At 41.9% G+C, this 22147-nt stretch overlaps 1 protein-coding gene across 6 annotated transcripts in view; it reads right to left on the bottom strand.

The window, feature by feature from the left end:
- The window catches only part of smoc1 (SPARC related modular calcium binding 1), a 57303-nt gene extending 35647 nt beyond the window's left edge, over positions 1 to 21656 (bottom strand). For 3 of the 6 annotated variants that reach the window (XM_047610570.1, XM_047610571.1, XM_047610572.1), the window contains exons 1-3: positions 21264 to 21654; positions 3543 to 3708; positions 2967 to 3050 (exon numbers count right to left, since the gene is read on the bottom strand). In XM_047610570.1, coding sequence (XP_047466526.1) covers positions 2967 to 3050; positions 3543 to 3708; positions 21264 to 21365 — 352 coding nt within the window. In that variant the 5' untranslated portion in view covers positions 21366 to 21654. Of the gene's footprint in view, positions 1 to 2966; positions 3051 to 3542; positions 3709 to 21263 lie in introns of all 6 variants that reach the window. The other 3 variants (XM_047610567.1, XM_047610568.1, XM_047610569.1) reach the window with 2 other exon arrangements.
- Positions 21657 to 22147: the final 491 nt, after the last annotated feature.

Below are 22147 nucleotides of genomic sequence, written 5' to 3'. Positions count from 1 at the left end.
ATAGTTCACATACAGTTGGATCTGGAACCAGCATCATAATGATGTCATCTTCCTTCTCCTTTTTCTGCTCTTCCTCCTTTCCCAACTACTTCTCCTCCTCCCTTTCTCCTTTTCATCATCCTCCTCCTTCATTTTCTCTTCTTCTTGTTCTACACGTGCCCCTTCTTGTCCTGCTCCCCAACATCTTCCTCCTCCTCCTCCTTTCTCTTTATAAATGTATCCCACAGGCCCAGACTGGCCCCACTGGCAGGGCCGCTTTTGGCCCACAGGCTGCATCTTTGTCATTTCTGCTCTACAGTTTCATTAATAAACAGCCTTTTTTAGTGATGGTTGCTCACAAATCTTTTTTCAAAAAAAAAAAAAGCAGATTCCAGACAGACTGTATGATACACTTGTTAAAAGAAATAAAAAATAAACACATTCCCGGACACTGACCCCTGCCTGTGCCAGATGTAGGCTACGGCCGCTACGCTGTGAGTCATGTCTTCTACATTCATATTTCGTCAGTGGAAATTGAGCTTGTGTTTCTGTGTGTCCGATGAGCCGTAGCTGCTGCTCTCAGCTTTAAAGGTCAGAGACTGGAGTGGGCCGGTCACCGGTTCAGATTCCCCTCAGCTCTAACTGTAATGTTTTCACTGCACTCCCAGCTCCTGTGGAGTCAGACTTCACGTCCAGCTCTTCCTGTATACATATTCACGCCGGGGAGTCGACCGGAGCGACCGCAGTCGTCCGCTTTTGGCAAAACATTTTCCCTGGATTAATAATAGTTTAGTGTAAAAAAAAAAAAAAAAAGACAGACATGTCGTCTCCTTCAGAGTAGAAGACAGACGGAGCCGGAGCAGAGAGGTGATGTCACCGAGGACGCCGGACGTGGTTACATGAATTTATAAATGAGTTGTTTTAGTCCTGCTTCAGGGGAAGGGCTCATTAAACTCTGTAGTGCTCACGATCAAAAAAACAGAGACGGTTCTTCAGCTCTCGAGTCTTTTGAATCTCTCCCCAAAAGGTCAAACCCCCCACCACGTTCATACTTTGAGACTGGAAAATAGTGGTTCATTAGAGCATCATTCATTGGGTAAAGAAATCAGAATTTCCATTTATAAGTGAGTTTGTAGTTGTTATAGATCATAGTTTATAACAGTTTCTGGAAACACCCATTGATGTTCCTCTTCTTCTACTCAGATCGACCTTAATGATCCACAAGGGAAACGGTTTGGTCACAGTAGCTCAGTTGCAGTTTTAAAAAAAAAAAAAAAAAAAAAAAAAAAAAAAGTCTTGAAAACCACAAGTAAAAACAGCCATAGTTAAAAAATAAATAAATAAATGAAAATATAAAAAATAAAAATAAAATATAGAAAATAATATATAACATATATAATAAAATAAAATATATAAGATTTGCATCTTAGGAGATTAGCAACTAGTCCTTGGATGAAATACGTTGAAGAAACAAGTCTAGTTTCTTCTTGTTTTCTGGATATGGATGACTGAGAACTGTAAAAACAGCTTCATGATCAGCGTCTGTTAGCGATCTGCTGTTGGCTGATGGTCGTTTGTTGTGATAAGATATGAATATCCTAATGAACACTGAAAAGGTCTCGTTATTTATGTTTTTTACCCTTCAGAAGTGGCACATCTGTTGCAATTATATCGTTTCACTTGCTGAATAACGACGTCATTTGTTGTCCTTTATTCACAGTTTATAAACGGACCTGCCTGTTGATGCGTAAGCTGTTATTGGCGGTTGTTTGTTGTACCTGTATGCCTTGTTCTGAAATATATCTGCTGTGTTTAATCCGATTCTCACGCACCCCTCAACAAAGCCGTGTCACTGTAAACATGGGAGTTGGTTCGTGAACTTCCTGCCTGAAGAAATCAGCACTTTGATTACAAGAAAACAGAGTTGATGCTTCTGCAAAGACCGAGTGGGCTTTGCCCGGCTTCCCTCCCCTCTGGCGCACCTCCGATATTATGAAACTAAATCGAGCTTCACCGAACGGAGGGGGCGAAATTCACTCCAGAAATGCATTTGGTTCGGGGTGATGTTTTCCTAATGGAAGAGGTGTGGCGGGGGTTTAGAACTTTGGGATAAAATGCCAAGTTCTAACCTTGACTCTAGACTCTATCAATCTCTACTGTTGTTGAGTGGCTGCCGTCCAGACACAGAGGAAGTGTGTGATCCCGGTCTGTGAAAGCTTACACGCCTGCAGATAGGCGGAAAATGAAAGACATCTTCTCATTCAGTTCCAGTTTCCCCAAACTTCCTGGTGCGGCTGTGGCTGCAGGCTACATCTGAAACCTCAACAACTCTGCACCGAAAAAAAGCCTAAAATCTAAGAACATGTAATAACAGTTTCTCTCTTGAACATAGTATGTTTTGAATTTGTCTACATTTGTTCAAAACACAAGTCATTTTGATTTTTTTCATTAACAAGTTATGTGTAAGTCAACAAATCTTCTTTTGAAGACTCCCACATGAATTCTTTGGTGTATACTCTCCGACTCCCCATTTCTCACCAATCAACCAGCTCCACAAAAGAAGAAATTGTAAAAAACGGGAGACAGGACTTTATTAATAAGTGAAATAACCGGAGACTCTTGATGTAATTTGGATTTAACAATAACCAGTGGCTTCAAAATACTTTATATGTGACACTAATGTTGGCATGTTGTGTTAAAATACTTTATTCAAATTTAATTTCAAGCTAATGTTTGCAAATGACCGTGATTTAAAGTAAGCAGAAATGTGTTTTTTTTTCCCTCTACGTAACGTTAGCTTACGTTAGCCGTTAGCTAACACCATTAGCCGTTAGCAAGGGGTTTTAGCTGTAAGTCGGCCATGCATTATTGCTTTATAAGTTCCCATCAATGATATGATTATATTAGATTTGTTGGATTTTAGGTTTGATCTGAAGCATCAGAGATAAATGTGTCATTCATGTCATTCATTAGTGTCTCATCGGTACCTTTGAGCTCCAGGTCTCTGCCCTCAGACGTGGACGTTGGTGCAGGAGCCGCCGGCAGCTGATCTAGTTTCACCCAGTTTTTGCCTTAAAGACAAAAAGAAGAGGTCACGCAGACGCCTGTGCAGTTTCAACTATATGAACTCCATTTGTTTGTACCCTTTTGAGCGCTGTTAACATTTTTGGGATGTCAAGTATTTATTGGATGTTTCAGGCCAAACTCTGGAGCATTCAAAGGGCAGTATATGGTTTGTCTCTGTGCTTCATCTCTTCAGCCCCACATGCAGGAGCTCACACACCGAGGCAACTCTCCACAATGTTGTAATTTAGTAAAAGTAATCAGTCCTGCAGGACGTCCAAAATCTTGTTGCCGTGTGATGTAACGTACAATAAATCCAAGGAGAAGCAACGTGACCACAGCCTTTTAGTGCCAACTCACACAGCCAGCAACTTCTCATCGTTTCTGCTTCTAAGAGTGAGTAGAATAATCCCACACCTGAGCTTCTTTGAATGCCCCCTGACAAACAGTCTTGTATGTCTCCATGAAGGTTTGTGACGTACCCAGAGTTTGGTTCTCACCTCGGCAGCGTCCTCGGTGCGCCAGCGTGAGCGTCTTATCTTTGCAGCGCGCCCTCTGCAGTTCACAGCCGGTCTCGTAGCTCCGTCCGTCCGAGCCGCACACCGGCTTCCCCTGCGTCCGCGAGCAGATGACCCCGCAGTGACTGTCTCTGTCTCCAATCAGCCACTGCAACAAGAAACCCAGAAACACCTCATTGCTTAATTCACCTCATGTTTTAACGGAACGGGACAGATAGAGCTTGTTTCTGTCATTCCTTGAAAAATTGGTTTGTTCTTTCTTCTTGGCTCCTTTTCTTCCCTGCTAGTTTCCCTGTGTTCGAACAAAGGCAGCTTTCAGTGGAATCTGAGATTTGGCCAAACTAACATACAAATTGGGCTCATGGGTCACTGGTACATTTTGCTCAAAACATTTCTGTGTTGCTTGAACAGCTTGTCTGCTGCTGCCTTTCTCTGTTTAGGCTACTGCAACGCAACGGTGTGAGCTGCTCCGCGCTAAAGGCTCAGCCTAATTTCTCTAATTGATCTTTGGCTGAAGGCTGGTTGAACCTTGATTAAGTTTTTAAGTAGCCAAACCACACTCAGAGCAATGGGAATCTTTCATCCCCCTCTCCCAAGATCTTTACTCGTGATCTATTAGTGAGTCCATTCTACTCCAATGTTGGACGACGGCCTTCCCTCTGACAGCAGTAATGGTTCTTGGCTCCGCAGCTGCCTCAAATATATTTAAGCTCTACAGGATTTCAGGGGGGAAACGCTGCCAGACAGATAGAGTTGTGGGTTAGTGAGTAGAGAGAGTAGGTGTGCACTGAGCAGCACCAGAATCGTTTGCTGTGAAAACAGCACGAGCAGCGGACCTCAGTCAGCTCGTGTTGAACCGTACTTGATTTTTCTTATCTGAAAATGATGATTGAACTTTAGTGGTTGCTCAGTTTAATATAAGACATGAAAAAAAAAAAGAAAGTGAAGTAATTTTCGAGTAGGAAAAAACTTCATGGGTTTTGCACCCCAGCTCTCTAAAGTAATTACCGTCGTGCCGTTTGAATCCGACACAGGAGATCTCGTTAAGGGCAGGTACTCTAAGTTAAGGTGGTGGAAAATGAGACGTAACCAGAAACAAAGGGCGCGCTTTCCAACCTCCCCCGTGCCAACTCCTATCAGCCGATCGGAGGCCTTTTTCCAACTGATCTATATTAGAAATGCATGTGTGTGCCTTCAGCTTGCATATTCTCCTAACCACAGTGCCCAACTTCCAAATATTAAAAAAAAAAAAAAACCTAAACAACAGTATTTTTGGAAAACATCAAAATGTTGCTTGGAGACAGATTTTCTCTGAACATATAAGGAGCAATCAGACAAACGTTAACAAAGTGTAGATCGTAACGGTGCCAAGCTGCTGATGTCATGAAAGAGCTGATGCACGAATGGATCTCATACACAAATGAATCACCGGGAGTTTTCGTCAAACAGTTTTTTTTTTTTTTTCTGTGCTTTTGCATCGGTGTTACTATCCATTTAAAGGAGCCGGTCTGTTTCAAACCCTCCCGTTCTTTCCATTGATACACTGCTTTTAAAACTTACAAAAGCCAAACTAGAAAAATGGCTTCAGCCACTTTTCTAGCAAATTTGATTTTAAAATATCAGTGGCCACTTCAATGAATCACCCGTAAGCCACTGTCTACGGTGAGAGTAGTGTTTATTTAGAAGACTGTTTGGAAATTATTACAGATTTACAGTGAAACTGTGTGTGTAACATTCGATAAAATGGCAAGATAACGTTTTGCTTTGAGTAAATGGAACCAAATAACATTCGATGTCATGCTAGCGGCTCTCTGAAGGCTGATTTATGACATGACCTGGTGCTCGTAGCTCTTTATCGAAACACTATGAGTGACAGTGTTACAAAATCAGAGTTGCTTAATCGCTCATGACGTTGATGTCCGTTAAAAAAAATGCAGCGGTGGCAAAAGTGGAAGCCAGCTCAGCGTTCATACGCAGGCGTAACCCACAGCGACAGTGAAGTGTTTGGAGTCTTGCTTCATATCACCGGCCAAAAGCCAAAGTAAAACCAAGGCTTGTGTCCTTAGGTTTGCAGGACATGAACGTCTGCGTGGTGCTAAGATACTAACAATTAATCCTGATGGGATCACAGACTGTAAAATTATGGACAACGTGTCACCACTTCCTTGCTTTGGCCCAACTGATGCTATTTTCCCAGGAACACTGACTCGCGTTTCTTGTTCATTTAATAGACCCCTCCACAGTTTGTAAACAATGTGAAGTGTTTTGAGGGGCGGGACTTGACTGGAGGCAAAACATCTCAAACACTTTAGCTTGTTAACACTGGTTAGCATATTTCGACGGACTGTTTTGGCAAAAATGGATATTTTAGAGAATATACTAATACACTCACTCTTCAAGACCGTGAGTGTTATTTTCTGACTGATGAGACTATATTCACTGACCCCTACACTCTTAATAACTGGATGGACGATTTGACCAAAGGAGGACACAGAAGGGACGAAGTCTGGTCTTTATCAAGTGAAGTCTCCCCAGCAAAGATATGATAATAATTCAGTGGAACCAACTGCTTGGACACCCCTGAAACATACAACTAATGTTGCGTTAGCTTGTGATTAGCATTAGCATTAACATGTAACAAGAATCCCCCAAATATCAATCAACTTAACTTAATTTGAGTAACAATTTATTCTAACCCACAATGTTTTCCAGGCTAAAACTGACGATCTGTTACATATTAATCTTATCTGATAAGAAGTGTGTGAAGTAGTTGTTGATTGTCTCACTCTACAATCATTTCTTTTAATTGGCAGTGGCTGGTATGTAATAAAACTTGGCACAAAAAATACAGCAAGACGTCATTTTCATGGTTGAAAGTGACAGCGTTTCAAGCCTCACTCTGTTTTGCCTCCAGCTAACATTGTGACGTCACAGTGACGTAGCCTATTAAGGGCAACTGTTAGTCACCATTATGTCATATCCTGGTTCTATAATGTCGAATAATTAACTAAAATGAAACTTATCCAAACAATTGACACTTGAACATGCATCAGTACTATATTAACTATCTGAAAATGGCAGAAACCATCCTTGAAAAACAACTATTTCACTAGTATTTTAGTGTTTAACATCTACTAACACGGAGGAGGTGGAGCTTGTGACCTTTACCGTAGCCAGTCACCAGGGGGAGCTCTACTGGCTTTGGCTTCACTTTGGAGAAGCACTTCCATCTCTAAACAGTCTATCTGATCATGGATGTCTGCACTAAATTTCATGGCAAACTATTAAATATCCATCAAGACCTTTTAAATAGTTGCTAAGACCAAATTAAAACCAACTGATGCTAAACACGAAGCCTCGCTGCTCAGCCACAGCTGCAGCACTACTTGAGTTTAACATTCTTTGCCACATGACATTTCTGTCTCTCCCTCTAATGACCTGGAAAAAACACACACACACACACACACAGGAGTTTAAAACTTGTTGTAGAAAACCGAACGAAGCCAAAAACGTGGTGGGGAAAATGAGACTCAGGTCAAAAAAAAAATAATAATCTATTTACAGTCCTCTGTGGTTTTTGTTCTTTACAGATACCAAACCGCTTCTGCCAGCGCTGACAGTTATGACGGTCATGAACGTTGATTTATAAATCTCAGAGCTGGTTTCAAGAGTCACTGGATCATTCTCTTCATTTTAATGAAAAGAAATCTGTCTTGTTTTACTGCAATGAATAGAGTTTAATTCAGGAAAAAAAATAGAATATTTTAACCTAATGCGATAATTTTTACAACTAAATATAACATTAGGTAGACTTAGGGCAGATTTATGCATATACGTCCACAAAGAAAGACTATTTCTGAAACAGAAGAAAAAGGCAGTAGACGTCCAGTATGTGCCAGAATAAAATCAGGGCAGGGGCAGCGTGTTTAAAAGTGGAAGGTCACAGATTTATTATCCTCATAAAATATCATGTCTTTTAAAAATCTCCAAATTCTGAGACACTCTTGGCCGCTCGAGCTCCAACCCGTTAAAATCCTTATATAAAAAGGTGGAAAAGAAATTCAAACAAAAAGAAGAAGAAGGAGAAGAATCCAACGCACCTCGCCGCGCTCTAACAATACGTCCACAACGCGCCAGACAGTTTAATGTGATTTCAGCCTTGGCACAGAAGCGTGGTATAGAAGAGCTCGTGTCGGATAGCTCCGAGTAAAACTAAATCATGGTGTGCGTCCTCATGAGAAAGTGCAGACAGGGAGGAAAACATAGCACATCATTTCATTTTTACTTTGCGTGTCTTCCTCTTGGCATCGGGGGGGAAGGACAGGAACGATCCAAAAGTCTGAATCTGTACTATATCTGACTCTTATTCAAGAATTACGAGGCATACTCTGCTGTTTTGATATTTATTTCATCATACTGGGAGAAAACTGATTTACCATCGTTTAAAAAAAAAACAAAAAAGCAGTTTATTTCAGGGCAGTTAAGTGTCTGAGTCAAAGTACTGTGGACAGAGAGCGGTTTGTTCCTGTGATGAACTGTTAAACCGGTAATCCAAGGCACGTCTTCTAAAATCAGGGACCATCCAGCCACTCCTCCAGGTTAAGAGACACAGAGTCTGGCCCACAGGCTGACCCGTCCTCCCCACAAACTTAATGGATCCAGCTCTTATACCTTCCACTGTCTCAGTAAAGCCACAGATTTTGAGACAACATTGTCCGCTAAGTGGAAATTCTCCCACATTTTCTTAGTCATACCGTCCCACCCACGGACTCGTCTCCCGTAAAGGTGAAACCGGAGACTCTAGCAGGTCAAAAAGGGAAAAAAAAAAGCTTCACAATTTACTGCCGCGGGTCCCTTTTTTTTACGTCAATTGAAGGTTAATATTTTAATAAAGGACTCTTAAAAGCAGGGAAAACGTGACTCAGCGAGTGACTTTTTGATTCATTCCACAGAATAACTCTAAGGCACCAGGGTGCATATCGTATCTAACAGCTTGTAAACCTGCATGAGTTATTGTTCAGTACGTTACGAGGGACTCTTGAAAATTTTCCTTGGAAGGAAGATAAACCTGTGATTTATCTTTTTCTCGCAAAACACAAATTGATACCAGATTAAAGCTTTTGAGTTCAGTGTTTTTTTTTTCTATGTTGCTGAGAGTGAGGTGAGTAGATTGATACCTCTGTCGCATCTTAATGATAAAAGTTAACCAGTTAGCTCAGCATAGCTTAGCATTAAGACAGGAAATGGGGAAATGGTAGCCTGACTCTGTTAAAGCAAAAAAAAGCAGCTGACCACAAGACGTTTCCAGCATGAGACCATTAGTAACATGTTCCAGCCTGACACATGCGGTACCACCACTGACTGTTTATACTATGGACACACCCATCATGACGTCGCCCATTGGATTCTGAACCTCGAAAATGAAGCTCGAAGTGGGCGGGGCTTGTAGTCGCCATGTTGGATGAACTTTACTCTGCCCACACTCAGATGCTCCAAATATGGACATGAGAGTTGTGTTGGGGCGGAGCTAAAGCAGCCTGGATGTTAAGACCCGCCCACCCAACTCTCCGTTACCTGTTAGCTCAGGCTAGCACCTGTCACTCAAAGTGGGAACGCCCTTAATTATGCAGAATTTTAAACTATTGAGACCAAGTTCATTTTTTACATCAGGCTGTATACATGTTTAATGTCGCTGGAAACTTGGGCTTTTTAACATGCAGGTCGATGGGGATTTGCTCCTCTAGTGGCGACTTGATGAACTGCAACTTTTTGCACTTTGGCGTGGGCTTCATCGCTCAGACCTGGAGGTTTCTGCCTGGGTAATACATAAAGGAGTCCATTTTTAAACAGATGATGACATTAGGCAACATCAGTGAGCAACACGTCAGCAGCAAACCTGCACACACTGTAGCTGGACACGCTTGGTCGTTTTCATTCATTCGTGCCATAAACAAAGGAATAAATCTCACTAAGTTAATACTTTTAGTAAAGAACAAACAAAAAATGGCCTCATTAGAAGAGTTAACTGTAGAAGTGATTTTATATCCTTTCACTTTTGGAAAAGTTGTTTACTGTTCATGTGCTAAGCTTCAATTCTGTTTTCTCTCTGCAACAACGCACTGACGCACATTTATGACGAGTCACAGCCAACTACATGATCTGTAAAGATGCAAAATGTGAGGAAGCTTCTGGGTTGTGCAGGACTTTCATTGGTACTGTACAGAAAAGAAACTCATTCAATAAATACTTGCCAACATCTCATCTTCTACTACCACTTATCCTGGAGCCTATCCCAGCTGTCACCGGGCGAGAGGCAGGGTTCACCCTGGACAGGGCGCCAATTTAGAATCACCAATTAACCTAACGAGCATGTCTTTGGAAACAGGAGAACCTGGAGAAAACCCACACAAACACAGGGAGAACATGCAAACTCTAGAAAGAAAGAAACCCAGAAAGACCCAAGCTGGACTCGAACCCTTCTCGCTGGGAGGCACCAGTGCTAACCACAGACGCACTGTGCCGCCCTACTCGGGAAATTTTAGATTAAATCAACCATCACTTGAAAGACAGGAGGAATGACAGGTCTATATTAAACTCTCATCTAATCTAGTGCCTCAGACTCTGTCCTGTATCACAGTCTCGTCTCCGGCCGAGTGTGATTTTCTGCAGGAATGTTACTTTTAATGTGTCACAGTTAAATACTGTCCAGATAATGCGCTGAATGACAGCCAGATTACGTGTTTAAAATAAACACAGCGGGGTTAACTAGATGAGGGAGGTTTGTAGTTCGGGGCAAACAGACAACATTGTCACCCCTTCCCGTGGTCTCCAGTTTACCAAACATTATCTGAATCGTCCTGATGTGGTAAACCCCACCTGTCTGGCAACATATGGAGATTAAAGCAAACAGCCAGGAGTTATTTTAAGTCACTCTCAGACCCAGGTCTGTTTGACAGCCATCAGCTGCTGGGGTATAAACCAGGATGACGGGACCTGGCATTATCTCCTGAGAGAATACAGCCCCTCCTGTTAGGCCAATAATGACTGAGGTCGAGTCCCACCCGTCGCCTCGTAATCAAAACCAAACAAACACGTCTAAATCAAACACATTAACATGTAACAGGAGCTGTTAGTGAACCTGCTTTGCTCTAAATAACATTAATTACCTGAAAGTGTAGCGTTACATCACAGAGAAACAGGCTTCACATCAAACCTTTACAGAACTTAATGGAGTGTTGAATGCATCCCAAGAGGATAAACCCACTTTAACAATCGCACAGATGCCCTTTTGTTAATTTGCAAAGTGGAGAATAAGAAGAAATGTGTATTTTTTTTCCTCTTTAATGGGTCTCTGTTATTGAGAGGACGTGATGTCCTCCTTTTTCCCTGATAGCCCACCTTCGAGATGGAGTCAGAGATGAGCCAGAGGTAAATCACCAGGGGAGTTACCCGGTGGTTTGGTGATTGTATCTGGACCGGGGAACAATAAGCAATGAGATTCTCACATTTAACGAGCCAAATTCCCCCACAGATACGCGGACGAGCCGGGAGAACACAGACCCCCGAGCTCTTTCGTTTCACCACCACTCATAAAATAAGTGAAACGCAAACCCCCGTTGTGCAACCATTACGGCATTAGCAAAAATGGCCTTTCTTTTACTGTCACTGGCAGGGAATGTGTTCCAGCTCCACCCGCAGCCATGGAACAAGAAGAAAGAGCGTGATTAGAAAATGATCATTTATATAAATATATATATGCTTAAAATGGTTGATGTGAAAGGTTGTAAATAAACAAATCTGCAGATGTGCTACAGTAAATGTGATTAAGGTAAAACTTTCCAGCTGGCTTTATGTGCGGGGAGTAGAACGCTTTGGACAAAATCATATAACACAATATAAACCTTTATTACACCTGTCAGCTGTTTTTTAAGTGATGAATAACTCGTGTTTAGTTTGGCTGATTTATATCTCAGATGCTCAGGTGGAATAAAACGACTCTGGACAAACACAAAGCTGCAAAACGAAGTGAATGTTTCATGCATTTGTCCCGAACACTGTTCCTCATGTTCTTTAAGCTAACGCTGCCTGGCAACTACATTACCCACAATGCAACCCAACCATCAGTAGTTCAGACACCTCGGACCTTATTGTAAAAGCTTTTAAGGGGGTATTTAGATGAGCTCTTCTCCCGAATGTGTCGAACCTGATCTCATTTGACGGCAGGAGCGGCCCCGAGGTCCACCCCTCACTCTGAATGATGACATTCATCACATCACACAGTCTCTGAAACCGTGAAAGGCGTCACACAGCATTTTTCACACATGCAATAATGCGCCCCGAGGCTTGTAAACGTGTCTTTGTGTGTTCATTTGCTGAAAATGACACTTAAATTGACCCTAACGATGACGATGCGCCGCATTTTTACCACAAACCCACAGCAGACCGACCACAGCGAGCGGATCACAGGTGTGTAGCGGTGGCTCCGTTCCAGTTTGCCAAGACAAATTAAAGCAGTGACTCCTTTAAGTGGAATGCCACTGTCTTTATTGCACATGTGCATGTTTTACAACTTAGTATTTGTGTATTTTACCACTCCAGCCTCCAGAGGTTCACATTTATTTCTGCACACTCTGGATATCTGTGAGCAGACTCTAGACACCTAATTAAATTATATGATTCATCAAAATGAATGGTTGAACATTACGAGGTACTGCAGACTTTTTATTTTTAATAAATGCACCATCTACACCGTACGTCAGTAATATGTATATTTAATTAATTGATATTGGTAGATGGCTGGAGCTTTAAAGAAGTCAAACAAGAGCTGATGCATTGGTTTTCACACATCTAACTCTAAAACACTTCTGACTTGTACGTGATTTGAGGAACTTTACTCGCAAACACCGCACTGCTGTGGGCTTTTCCATTTGACATTTTGCTATCAAGCATAGTTGGGGTAGATTACATCGATATGTTGTGGTGTTTTCATATGCTTCATTCTGGAAGATAAGTGTATACAAAGTCATGTTTGGAGTATTCGGTTAGTTCAGTGGTCTCCACGAGAGGCCAAGAGAGATAAGATTCCAAACCTGCTGCCAGAAGTCTTCCCGTAAGTGTTGTGTTTGGAAACCGCCGGTTGCGTTGCCGTCATTGTTAAAACTCAAAAATGTAGCGTTGCAGTCCACACTCAATGACGCTATTTAAATACTTCTGGTTAGTTTGTGTCCTTAAACAGCAGAATTTCATCTGTACTTTGCAGCAAATGTTCTTTTGCTAATTAAACGTGATTTGTCTGGGACAGTTTTTGGAGGATTGTTCGTTCCATCACAGTCACAGCTGATTATAACTTATATCTATATCTATCTATTTGCAGACTAGCAAAGAAAAATTAAAAGCCAAATTTTTATTATTTTTTTAATAATTTTAACTTTGAATTAATAAAAAAAATAGAATAAAATAAAATGAAATAGTGAAACAAATAAAATGTAATTAAAACAATAAATCAATTCATAATATATAAAAAATATATATAAAATAATTCCCCAAAAAAAGTTTAATATGAAAATGCATTAGTTTTTTGTTTTTTTTTAATAATATTAACTGTGATCAACAAGAGAAATTACTTGGCCACATAATAAAGTAAAGTAAAATAAAATAAAATAAAATAAAATGTATATTACAATCAAAAAATATTTATACAAGATTTGGCTATGTAAAAATTACTTAATGTACACTATATACACAGAAAGGACACAATAATGTAAATTAATATATTAAAACAATATATTATATAATTCACAAAAAGAACTTTAATATGAAATGCCTTAGTTGCCATAGCAACCCTCCAGGCTTGATAGTACGTGGCTTAATGAGATTCTGCGCACTGGAAAGTAAAAATTACCTTGACGTGAATGACATCACTTCTTTTGAGGAGACTGCACAGATGGATTCATTACCGAGCGAGTGGGGTCTATGTGTGCCAGCTCCACGCTCACGTGTGATCGGCTCATTATCCCCTTTGGCCACAACAACAACAACAAACAAGCGATGCAACAACACGTAAAGACACATAAGACCACCTAATGCATCCCCTGTGTCATTAATCGCCAGCCGTTTACTGCGTTCCCTCGCTAGCCAACAAGTGGATTCGTCAAATGGGGTAAAAGGAGGATAAAAGTGAGACGACCGCAGACGTAACAAGCCAATGAAAGTTGTCCACCAAAGTCAGGACTAATTGTTTACTGTTGCGCGCTTTTAACGGGCCGAGGTAATCACTTTTGTCCGATAATTAGCGTTTAGTTTTCAGGAAATCTCTAAAGCAAATGCCATCCCTCATGCTGTTTAAATGAACACGCTTCACCTATAAAAAGGAAAGAAAATAGAGAAAATAGACAGGAAGGTATGAAAAGCTGCACTCTTCTTCTTGTCTTCTTATTCTTTTGAATTGGTAATCGAGTTGTGTCTTGATGTTAACTGACTAAAGGAGCTTACGTCTACTTCTTCATTTCATGACAGTCATGTTTCTGTTGCTAAATATTTAAAATGTTAACGCTGATTTGTGGAGAAGGTGCAGAGCAGCTGAGTCGAGAACCGAAAGGATCTGAACATTCAAGTCTTTGTGTTTCTCCCACGAGTTTAATGAGCACACGTTTATCGTTAACATGTATCAGCCACAGCACTATGCTGACAGATACTTGATCAGTTTGGGATCTAGTGAATTTGGAGGCCAGGTCAACGCTTTTTGGTCAACGCTTTGTGCTGTTCTTCATGTTTTTTTGAGTTGTTCCTAAACTGTTTTTCTGTGTGTGTCTGTGAGTGTCATTGCTGTGGGGTGGGGGGGTAACAACATCACAAGGTGGTCAATAGTGGTGGGAAAAAATATCAATATGGCAATATATCGCGATACTTTTTCTTTCGATACAATATCAATTTTGAACATCTTAATACTGATTTAAAAGAAAAACAAAAAAGTCATGTTTTGGGCCGATCTTGTACAACTTGTGCACCTCCACCACCACTTTTTCTGTACCAGTGCAATAAATTGGAAATGGATCATTTGGATTAATACTGTTTTTTTGACTCAATTTGTCAAATTAATTATTATTGTCATCTGATGTACATATATACAATGTCTATTTTAAGCTGCATTTAAAATTTGAACTACGCAGACTATTGCAATATCATAATATCGCAATAATGTATCGTATCGTGACTCGAGTATCGTGATACGTATCGTATCGTGAAGTCTAGTGTTCAGTGTTATTTACTTCTCCTGTCGATGGTCATAATGTTGTGGCTGGTGTGATTCAGTAGATTCAGCCAATCAGTTAAAGAGTTGCCAGATCCCATTTTCACACCACGCTGAAATCAGTCAGGAGACAAACACGTGATTAATGAGCATTAAGGACTTCCTTCCTATTTCTTTTGAAGTCGTGTGAAGAAATTAAAATCAAAGTTTGACTGAGGGGGAGACGGAGGCGTCCTTCCTTTTCGGAAATGGCTCCAAATCTGATTAACAGCATTCCTTGTTTGTCACTAATGCTACATCCTGGCTACAGAACAGTCAGCTGTCTCTGCTGTTCCCAGGAAGTGAGGAGGTGGAAGTAAATGTGTGTGTGTGCATCGCACATTTCAATAGATTTCACATCGCCACATAAGCTGAGACCACACACTCGCTCAAATCAAAGGAAACTCAAATATGAGGCAGAGCAGACGTTAATCTGCTCAACGGGTTTTGATAGCGAGGAGGAAGTCTGCCGTCCGGCTCGTATCGTTAAGGATTACAGAGAGCCATAACTCTTTCAACGGGCGGTCTTCCTCTCAAACAAGAGGGCCGTGCATGTCACCGCGGAAAAGCCGAGCTCCCACCAGTGGACCGAAGATTAAATGAAAACGCACCCCGTAAAGAACAGCTCTCAGGAGGCTCCGCAGAAGAAAAAGTAAGGCTGAGCCGGAGCAGCAGCGATCCACGAGCGGAGCTCAGCCGGACTTTGACTGCTTTTCATTACGCTGATTAGAAAGCCCCGAAATTGAGCATGAAATGCATTTGCTGATCACGCAGTCATCACAGGGAATCAACATGTGTAAGCAATTTGATTGGTCACTGGTGGAGTCACCCTGGAAGACATCTGTTAATGTCCAAAGAAATATAAGTGGAGCCTAGGTGTCTAGTCACATGCGAACCAGTGTGTTTTTTAAGGACAACTTTGACATTTATTGTGGTTCAGTAGTTTAAAGTTGTCATATTATTTCATGGTGTGTCCCGTTTCCCGCAAATTGTGTTGTTTGTTCTGAACGAGCCCAAAGTTTCCAAGAATGCTCATTAACAGCACCAACAGTATGATGGATTTTCCCTCGTCTGTGGCCGTGCTGGTGGATGCAAAGAACGCCAAAGCGCAGACAACAGAACCAGCGGATTTAGACGGTTAGAAATGTTTGGGGCTGAGGTTGTCGTCAAATTGTGCAATAATTTAAAAAAAAATTTTAAAAATATTAACATCGTGGCGGTGCCAGAGGAAGAACCAGAGGATTGCTAAAGTTATAGGCATTCATTCCTCAGAGATTACAAATGTCAGCACAAAATTTAGTGGAAGTTTACTTCAACTGTAAACCTCGTGGTCACAGTAGAAAGTTTATTGTTTTAAAATGTTTGTCTGGATCACAGAGGGAAAAAAAATCAACTTCTTCAAGATTTAGACAATCTTGATACAATTCTTGATACAAACTATAATTATATAATAAAAAAATGATTTGTTTATAATGGCATTTGTACAAAATTATACATTTATTGCACCTATTCATGCACCATCCTACAGAACCTCCATCACACTAAAATTCCAACTTCTGATCAAGAATATTTTTACTTTTTTTCTACACAATTTCACAGATTATCCACTGCCACCACCGTTAAGTTTATATTCTGCCCTATTCTCAGCTTAACTTAAGAAACATCTAAATATTCATAATATTATCCAGAGGATAAAAAAGTATGATTTGTCTCATTCCTCAAAGGAAGAATCCACGATCACTAACAAAATCACAACGCCGCACAACTGAAGAACCCCAAAAAAAAAAACACAAAAAAACACAGGCTTCATCACCAATCACCGTTTTCAGGGAATTTCTCCTTTAAGTTAATCAGAAACGTCTGCGAACGTCAGGACCCAGGTTCATCTAAAAGCTCTGTGCTTCATCACTTCCACGGCCTTATCACTTTTTATGTTTGTTTGGTTTTCAGTGCCAAGTATTTAGTGCTAAACCTGTTCTTGACACACACAAATTACAAACATGTGATAAACACCGATCCGGCATAACATTATGACCACCTGCCTAATATCGTGTGGGTTTCCCTTGTACCTCCAATCTAGTTGTGGCTCGTCAGAGAATGGACACGGGCCTTCAGTTCAGAGGGTGTCCTGTGGATTCTGGAAACAGAATGTTGATGTTTGGGGGGGGGCTTTGGGTCCTGTGGGTTGAGGGGAGGGGCCTCTATGGTGGATCATCCCACAGATTTATCGGTTTGAGATCTAGTGAATTTGGAGGCCAGGTCAACACCTTGTGCTGCTGTTCTTTTTGAGTTGTTCCTAAAGTGTTTTTGTGTGTTAAGGAGTGTCATTGCTATGGGGTGGGGGTGTCTGGTCTGGTCTGGTCTGGTGGGTGGCACATGTCTAAGTAACATCCACATGAATGAACGCCTGGTCCCAAAGTTTCCCAGCAGAACTCTGAATTGTCACAAGATGGTCGATGTTATTTACTTCTCCCGTCTGTGGTCATAATGTTGTGGCTGATCAGTCTATAGTCACGATACACATCATAAAAGAAACCCTAATCCCATTTAAGTTTCCTTCCCCCTCGTGAGATGATCCATAAGAAAACTCTCTTATGAAGACCAGATGGCGTGTGTTTGTGTGTTTGCTCTGGGTCTTTTTCACATCAACTGTTGGGGCGCGTAACTCAAACTTACTTTTACGGTACATTGCATAAAAGTTGTTCTGAAGAGCCCTCATTTGAACATCTGTCCCAAGTACCGACAAACACGTTCCCAGCACATAGCAGGAATAGTTAGGATTCCTCAAAACGTCCGTCCAGAGCATTTTGTTGCATCTCTTCTGTCTTTGTTCTGTCTAACAGAACTGTGGCGTTTACAAGTTTGTAGGATGCTTGAACCTGGTGAAATGAACTAAATGTCCTGTATCAAAACAAAGAAGAGCACTCTACTCCAGCTCGTACAGAAAACTGTCGACTGAACTAACTCAACTCCAGCTACTAAACTAAACAGAAACCCTGCACCCTGCGCGAAAGAAAGAACTTAAAAATGTGAGCTTTGGAGAAGCAGAACGACCCTCAAACTGACCCCCAAATAGCCTGGTGCTATTTACAAATATACATGATTATTATCATTTGGCACTCAATATTGAGCTGTTCAAACAACACACAGGTTCAAAATTTTCATTTTTGTTAATGTGCACCAGTAGGGTGGTAAAGTAACGTAATATTGTAACGTGCATCTGGGATTTGCAGATGCATCTGGGCTCTCAGCCAATTGTTTGGAACCTTACAGAGTCGGTCTATAATATGCGGCCTCGTGATTGGCTCAGCAGCAATAGGGGCGGGGCTTACTGTGTATAGGAGGCTTAGATTGACAGGTCTTGTGCTAGCGTATGGATTCATGTTAACGTGCATTTAAAGGAATTCAATAAAAAAATGTTTAATCAACCAAAGCATTTTGCGACCCCCCTGCAGTACCTCCATGGACCTCCTAGGGGTCACGGGCCCCCTGTTGAAAACCTATGATTTAAATTGAATAGCTTTCTCTGTTGCATTGTGGGAAATGTAGGATCTTGTGTTTTGGGGTTTTGAGGCCTTCGCTGCTTTTATTAACAAGCTGGTGTTGTGTGAGTCCCCCCAACTTAACTTAACGTGTTCATATTTTAATTTCTGTGCCGTCTTGTCAAGTTAAATTCCTCCTCTTAGGAAAATGACACAATAAATTTAATCCTCATCATCAACATTAAACAAGATGCAGATCAAGTGTCTATTAACTAGATGTTCAAATAACTGAAATATTTCTGTCTCGTCTGCTGACCTCTTACGTTCCTCAGTGTTCTTCTTGACAACAGATCAGGTTTGGAATAAAGTTTACAGAAAGCCTGAATTCTGCAGCTGCTGAGAACAGGAGAACACAACCCCGCTTCTCCCTTAATTTCCCCCCTGTGTGATTGCTCATCATCGAGCCGGAAAGAATCCCAAACTTCCACTGATCGCACCACTAATGCACGTTTTGGCCTTAAAAATTCTCTTTATTGTCTGCTTCTTTCTTTCCCTCTCCCCTCCCTTCATTCCTTCGTGCACTGTAAGCGTTCTTAACAATCACCTGTACTCACATGTTACATGCAGAACACTCACACCTGCACCGTGGCTAAGATCTACCTCACACCAATAAAATTAAAAAAAAGAATCTTTCTCGCTTTTGAACCGGGACTCTACTTTCTTTCCCAGGACAGAGGTATGCACTCTTGGCTGCTTTGCTGCTCTGGTCTGGGCTGTTTATGTTTGTTTTTCAATGAGTTTACGAGTCCTCGCTGATGCTGTCACCGAAGTATGCAAGTCAAAGCATCCCGTCCCTGGTACTAACAGGTTGATTCGATGAAGGGGGATTAAGCATAGATGGGTAAGAGCCGATAGCATCCTCATGTGTTAGCTGGAGTTTCTTTATACCCCCCCCCCCGAGGGAAACTGATTACTTGTGCCTGCACCACCTGCCTCATTAGATTGATCATTCCTCCAAACGTCTGCTCAACGGTAATCCTCGAAGACGGGAAGAAGAGAGATTTTTAGGGTTTGTGAGAAGCGCTTTTTAAGTGAGATCATATATTTTAATCTGACTAAACAGTGCAGCATGTGCTTTTACCATCGCAGCTTATTCAGGCACCGCTACCATCAATCATCATCCCACATCCTTATCATCGGCTTCACCAGACGAACAAATGACTAAAGCAATAAAAAGAGACGTCAAAGTTAACGCGCGGGCCGAACAAAAAAAAAAAAACGTTAAAAAGCTTCGTTAGCCCAACCCCCCTAACCCAAGTTCTGACAAATTTTGGACATGTGTCTATTGCATCATGGAGCCTCCGGGGAAATGAGACCGGAGCAGTGCTATGCAGTGAGGTGAAATTAGCTCAGGCGTTCACCGCTGATATCAACGTGGAACGTGGGGGTGTGAGCTGTGGTATTACGGCAGCTGTGAGCAATGTTAAAAGCATCCAGTTTGGTGTTTGGTGGGGGTGTGCAAGCCTGGCCGAGGGTGGCTGCTGCTCCTCTGTGCCTAATCCATGCCAGGAGGAGGAGGAGGAGGAGGAGGAGGAGGAGGAGGAGAGTTTAATTTGGGGATAAAGTTGATGGAGATGTTCTGGTTCTTCACTAAACGTGCTCCTGCAGAAAGCTTTTGTTTGTGAGGTTTTAGCCTCTCAGCATATATTTTATCCAGCGTGGGTTTGTGTTTCTAATCGGACGCTTCTGATGATTCTGATTTCCGAATATCTCCTGAACACATCACCTGTAAATGCGATAAAACCGAACGTCCTCTCACCAAGAACAATTCTCAGCAAAGCAAAGTTTGAAGCCGCTGCAGCTACTTCCAGAGAAGGAAAGGCCTCAGACTTGCTGTGAAATAGTTCCAATATGTGAGAGAGTATTACACATTCACCCCCCCCCACACACACACACACACACCCCTACACCCCTGCACCCCTCCCCCAACCACAAATATTACAGTGAACTGAAACAATGCTGCTCCCCTCCACCTCGCATCACTTATTCCCCTCTCGCTGCCCCGCACGGTGCCGTGGGTATTTGTAAAGAAGCCCGAACAAGAGGTGGAGGGGGAACAAGTAAGGCAGTGTGTGTGTGAGAGAGAGAGAGAGAGAGAGGGAGGGAGAGGTAAAAAGAGATGGAGAGATGTGACAAAGGTCTGTCCCAGAAAAGGGAGCAGGAGCAGGGATGCTGCAGTATGAGGAGGAGGAGGAGGAGGAGGTGGAGGAGGTCACATTGATCAAAAGAAAAAGGGCACGCGTTGCATTTTGGTGGATTTAAGCTTTGCAAACTTTTTTTTTTTTTTTTTTTTGTCAAGAGTCAAGTCTTAAAATTCCAGACAAAATTCTTACATAAAAAGTTTGTTGGTTCGAGAAATCAAATAAATAAAGGCTGTTATTATTATTTAGTCTTCAGATCCATCAGTGTGATTCTGATCCTGGAGATTCTGTTATGTTTGTGTGTTTAAGTTCTTAAATGTGATGCCAACTGATGAGTGCACTGATTGCCTCCAATGACTCTCATTGCACAGCAAAAATATTTGATTAATGGGTTCAAGTCTGGACACACAACAAAAAAAACACACACACAAAAAAAAATGGTCTAATGCATCTATTCCTCTAATAATAACAATAATGCTTATTTTTCCCTCAGAGCACATATTTAAAGTTGCTTTGAAGACTTGATATCTTGATGTCATGAGAAATGTCTAAAAGTGTTTTGGAAAAGTGCAAGTCTGTGCAGTCTGCTAAATTACGCAACACTGGCTAAACTTTGGCACACTGCGTTACTGTGGTAAATACGTTTTTTTTTTTTTTTTTTTTTTTTTTTTTCCTGTGGAGGTTTTTACTGTGGGAGTGCGAGCCGGTAGGCAGGTATATATCCACTACTCACCCTTGAGCCGGGCTTCTGCGCCGACGCTTGAGGCAGGTAACAGAGAAACAGGGGCGCCAGGAAGTAGGAGAAGGTGAAGATGAGGAAGCTTGACAAGAGCATAATGGAGCGTCGGTGAGCGCGGAGCAGGGAGCGGCAGGTACGGGCTGAGCGCGGCGCAGTGCGTCCGTCTGTCACACTGATGATGATCAACAGGTCCAAAAAAGACAGAGAGAGGATAAAAGACTGCTTTCCTTTTAATGATTCTCCTTTTTTTTCTTTCCTTCCAATAACTAATTCACATAGTGCCACGCGTGGGATCGTGAAATCAGGACTTGGCGGCGCTCATTGTGGTGATGAAGTTTATCCACTTGCGGGACGATCAGCTGTTCATCGCGGATTCCACAGGTTGAGTCGCGCCTGTATCCATTGCAACCTCATTTAAAAGCAAAGGAGGGAGCAGCACCGGCTGACTGACGCTCCGAGGAGCCAATAGCAGCGAGGGACGAGGGTGAGACCACGCCCACTTCAATTTTTTTTTTTTTTTTTTTTTTTTTTTTTTACAAGATGAACTGTCCACAGAGGAGGAGAGGAGGCTGCTGTGGTCAGTTAGGAGAGAGGAGCAGGAGAGGCAGCAGCTGCAGGGACACGCAGTGTATTACCATCAGTCTTTGAGAGCGCAGACAATGGCCCGAGCAATTGCGAGGTCAAATTTTAGGTTCTCATCCCCATTCAGGGACATATAATGCTCTATAATAGCCCAGTATCCTGCTGCCGTGACATTTAGCCCGTGTACTTGGGCCACAATGGAAAACATCTATTGAGTAAAGTCAATAGCTGTCACGGGCTCCGCAGGGGGCCGAGCCGAGTCTGTGGATGTGGCTCAGAGAGTGTGTGTGTGTGTG

This window comes from Mugil cephalus, chromosome 17 (assembly GCF_022458985.1).
Source record: "Mugil cephalus isolate CIBA_MC_2020 chromosome 17, CIBA_Mcephalus_1.1, whole genome shotgun sequence".
NCBI lineage: Eukaryota > Metazoa > Chordata > Actinopteri > Mugiliformes > Mugilidae > Mugil > Mugil cephalus.
Note: the sequence above shows the minus strand (reverse complement) of the source record. Positions and strands in the feature narration are given on the sequence as shown.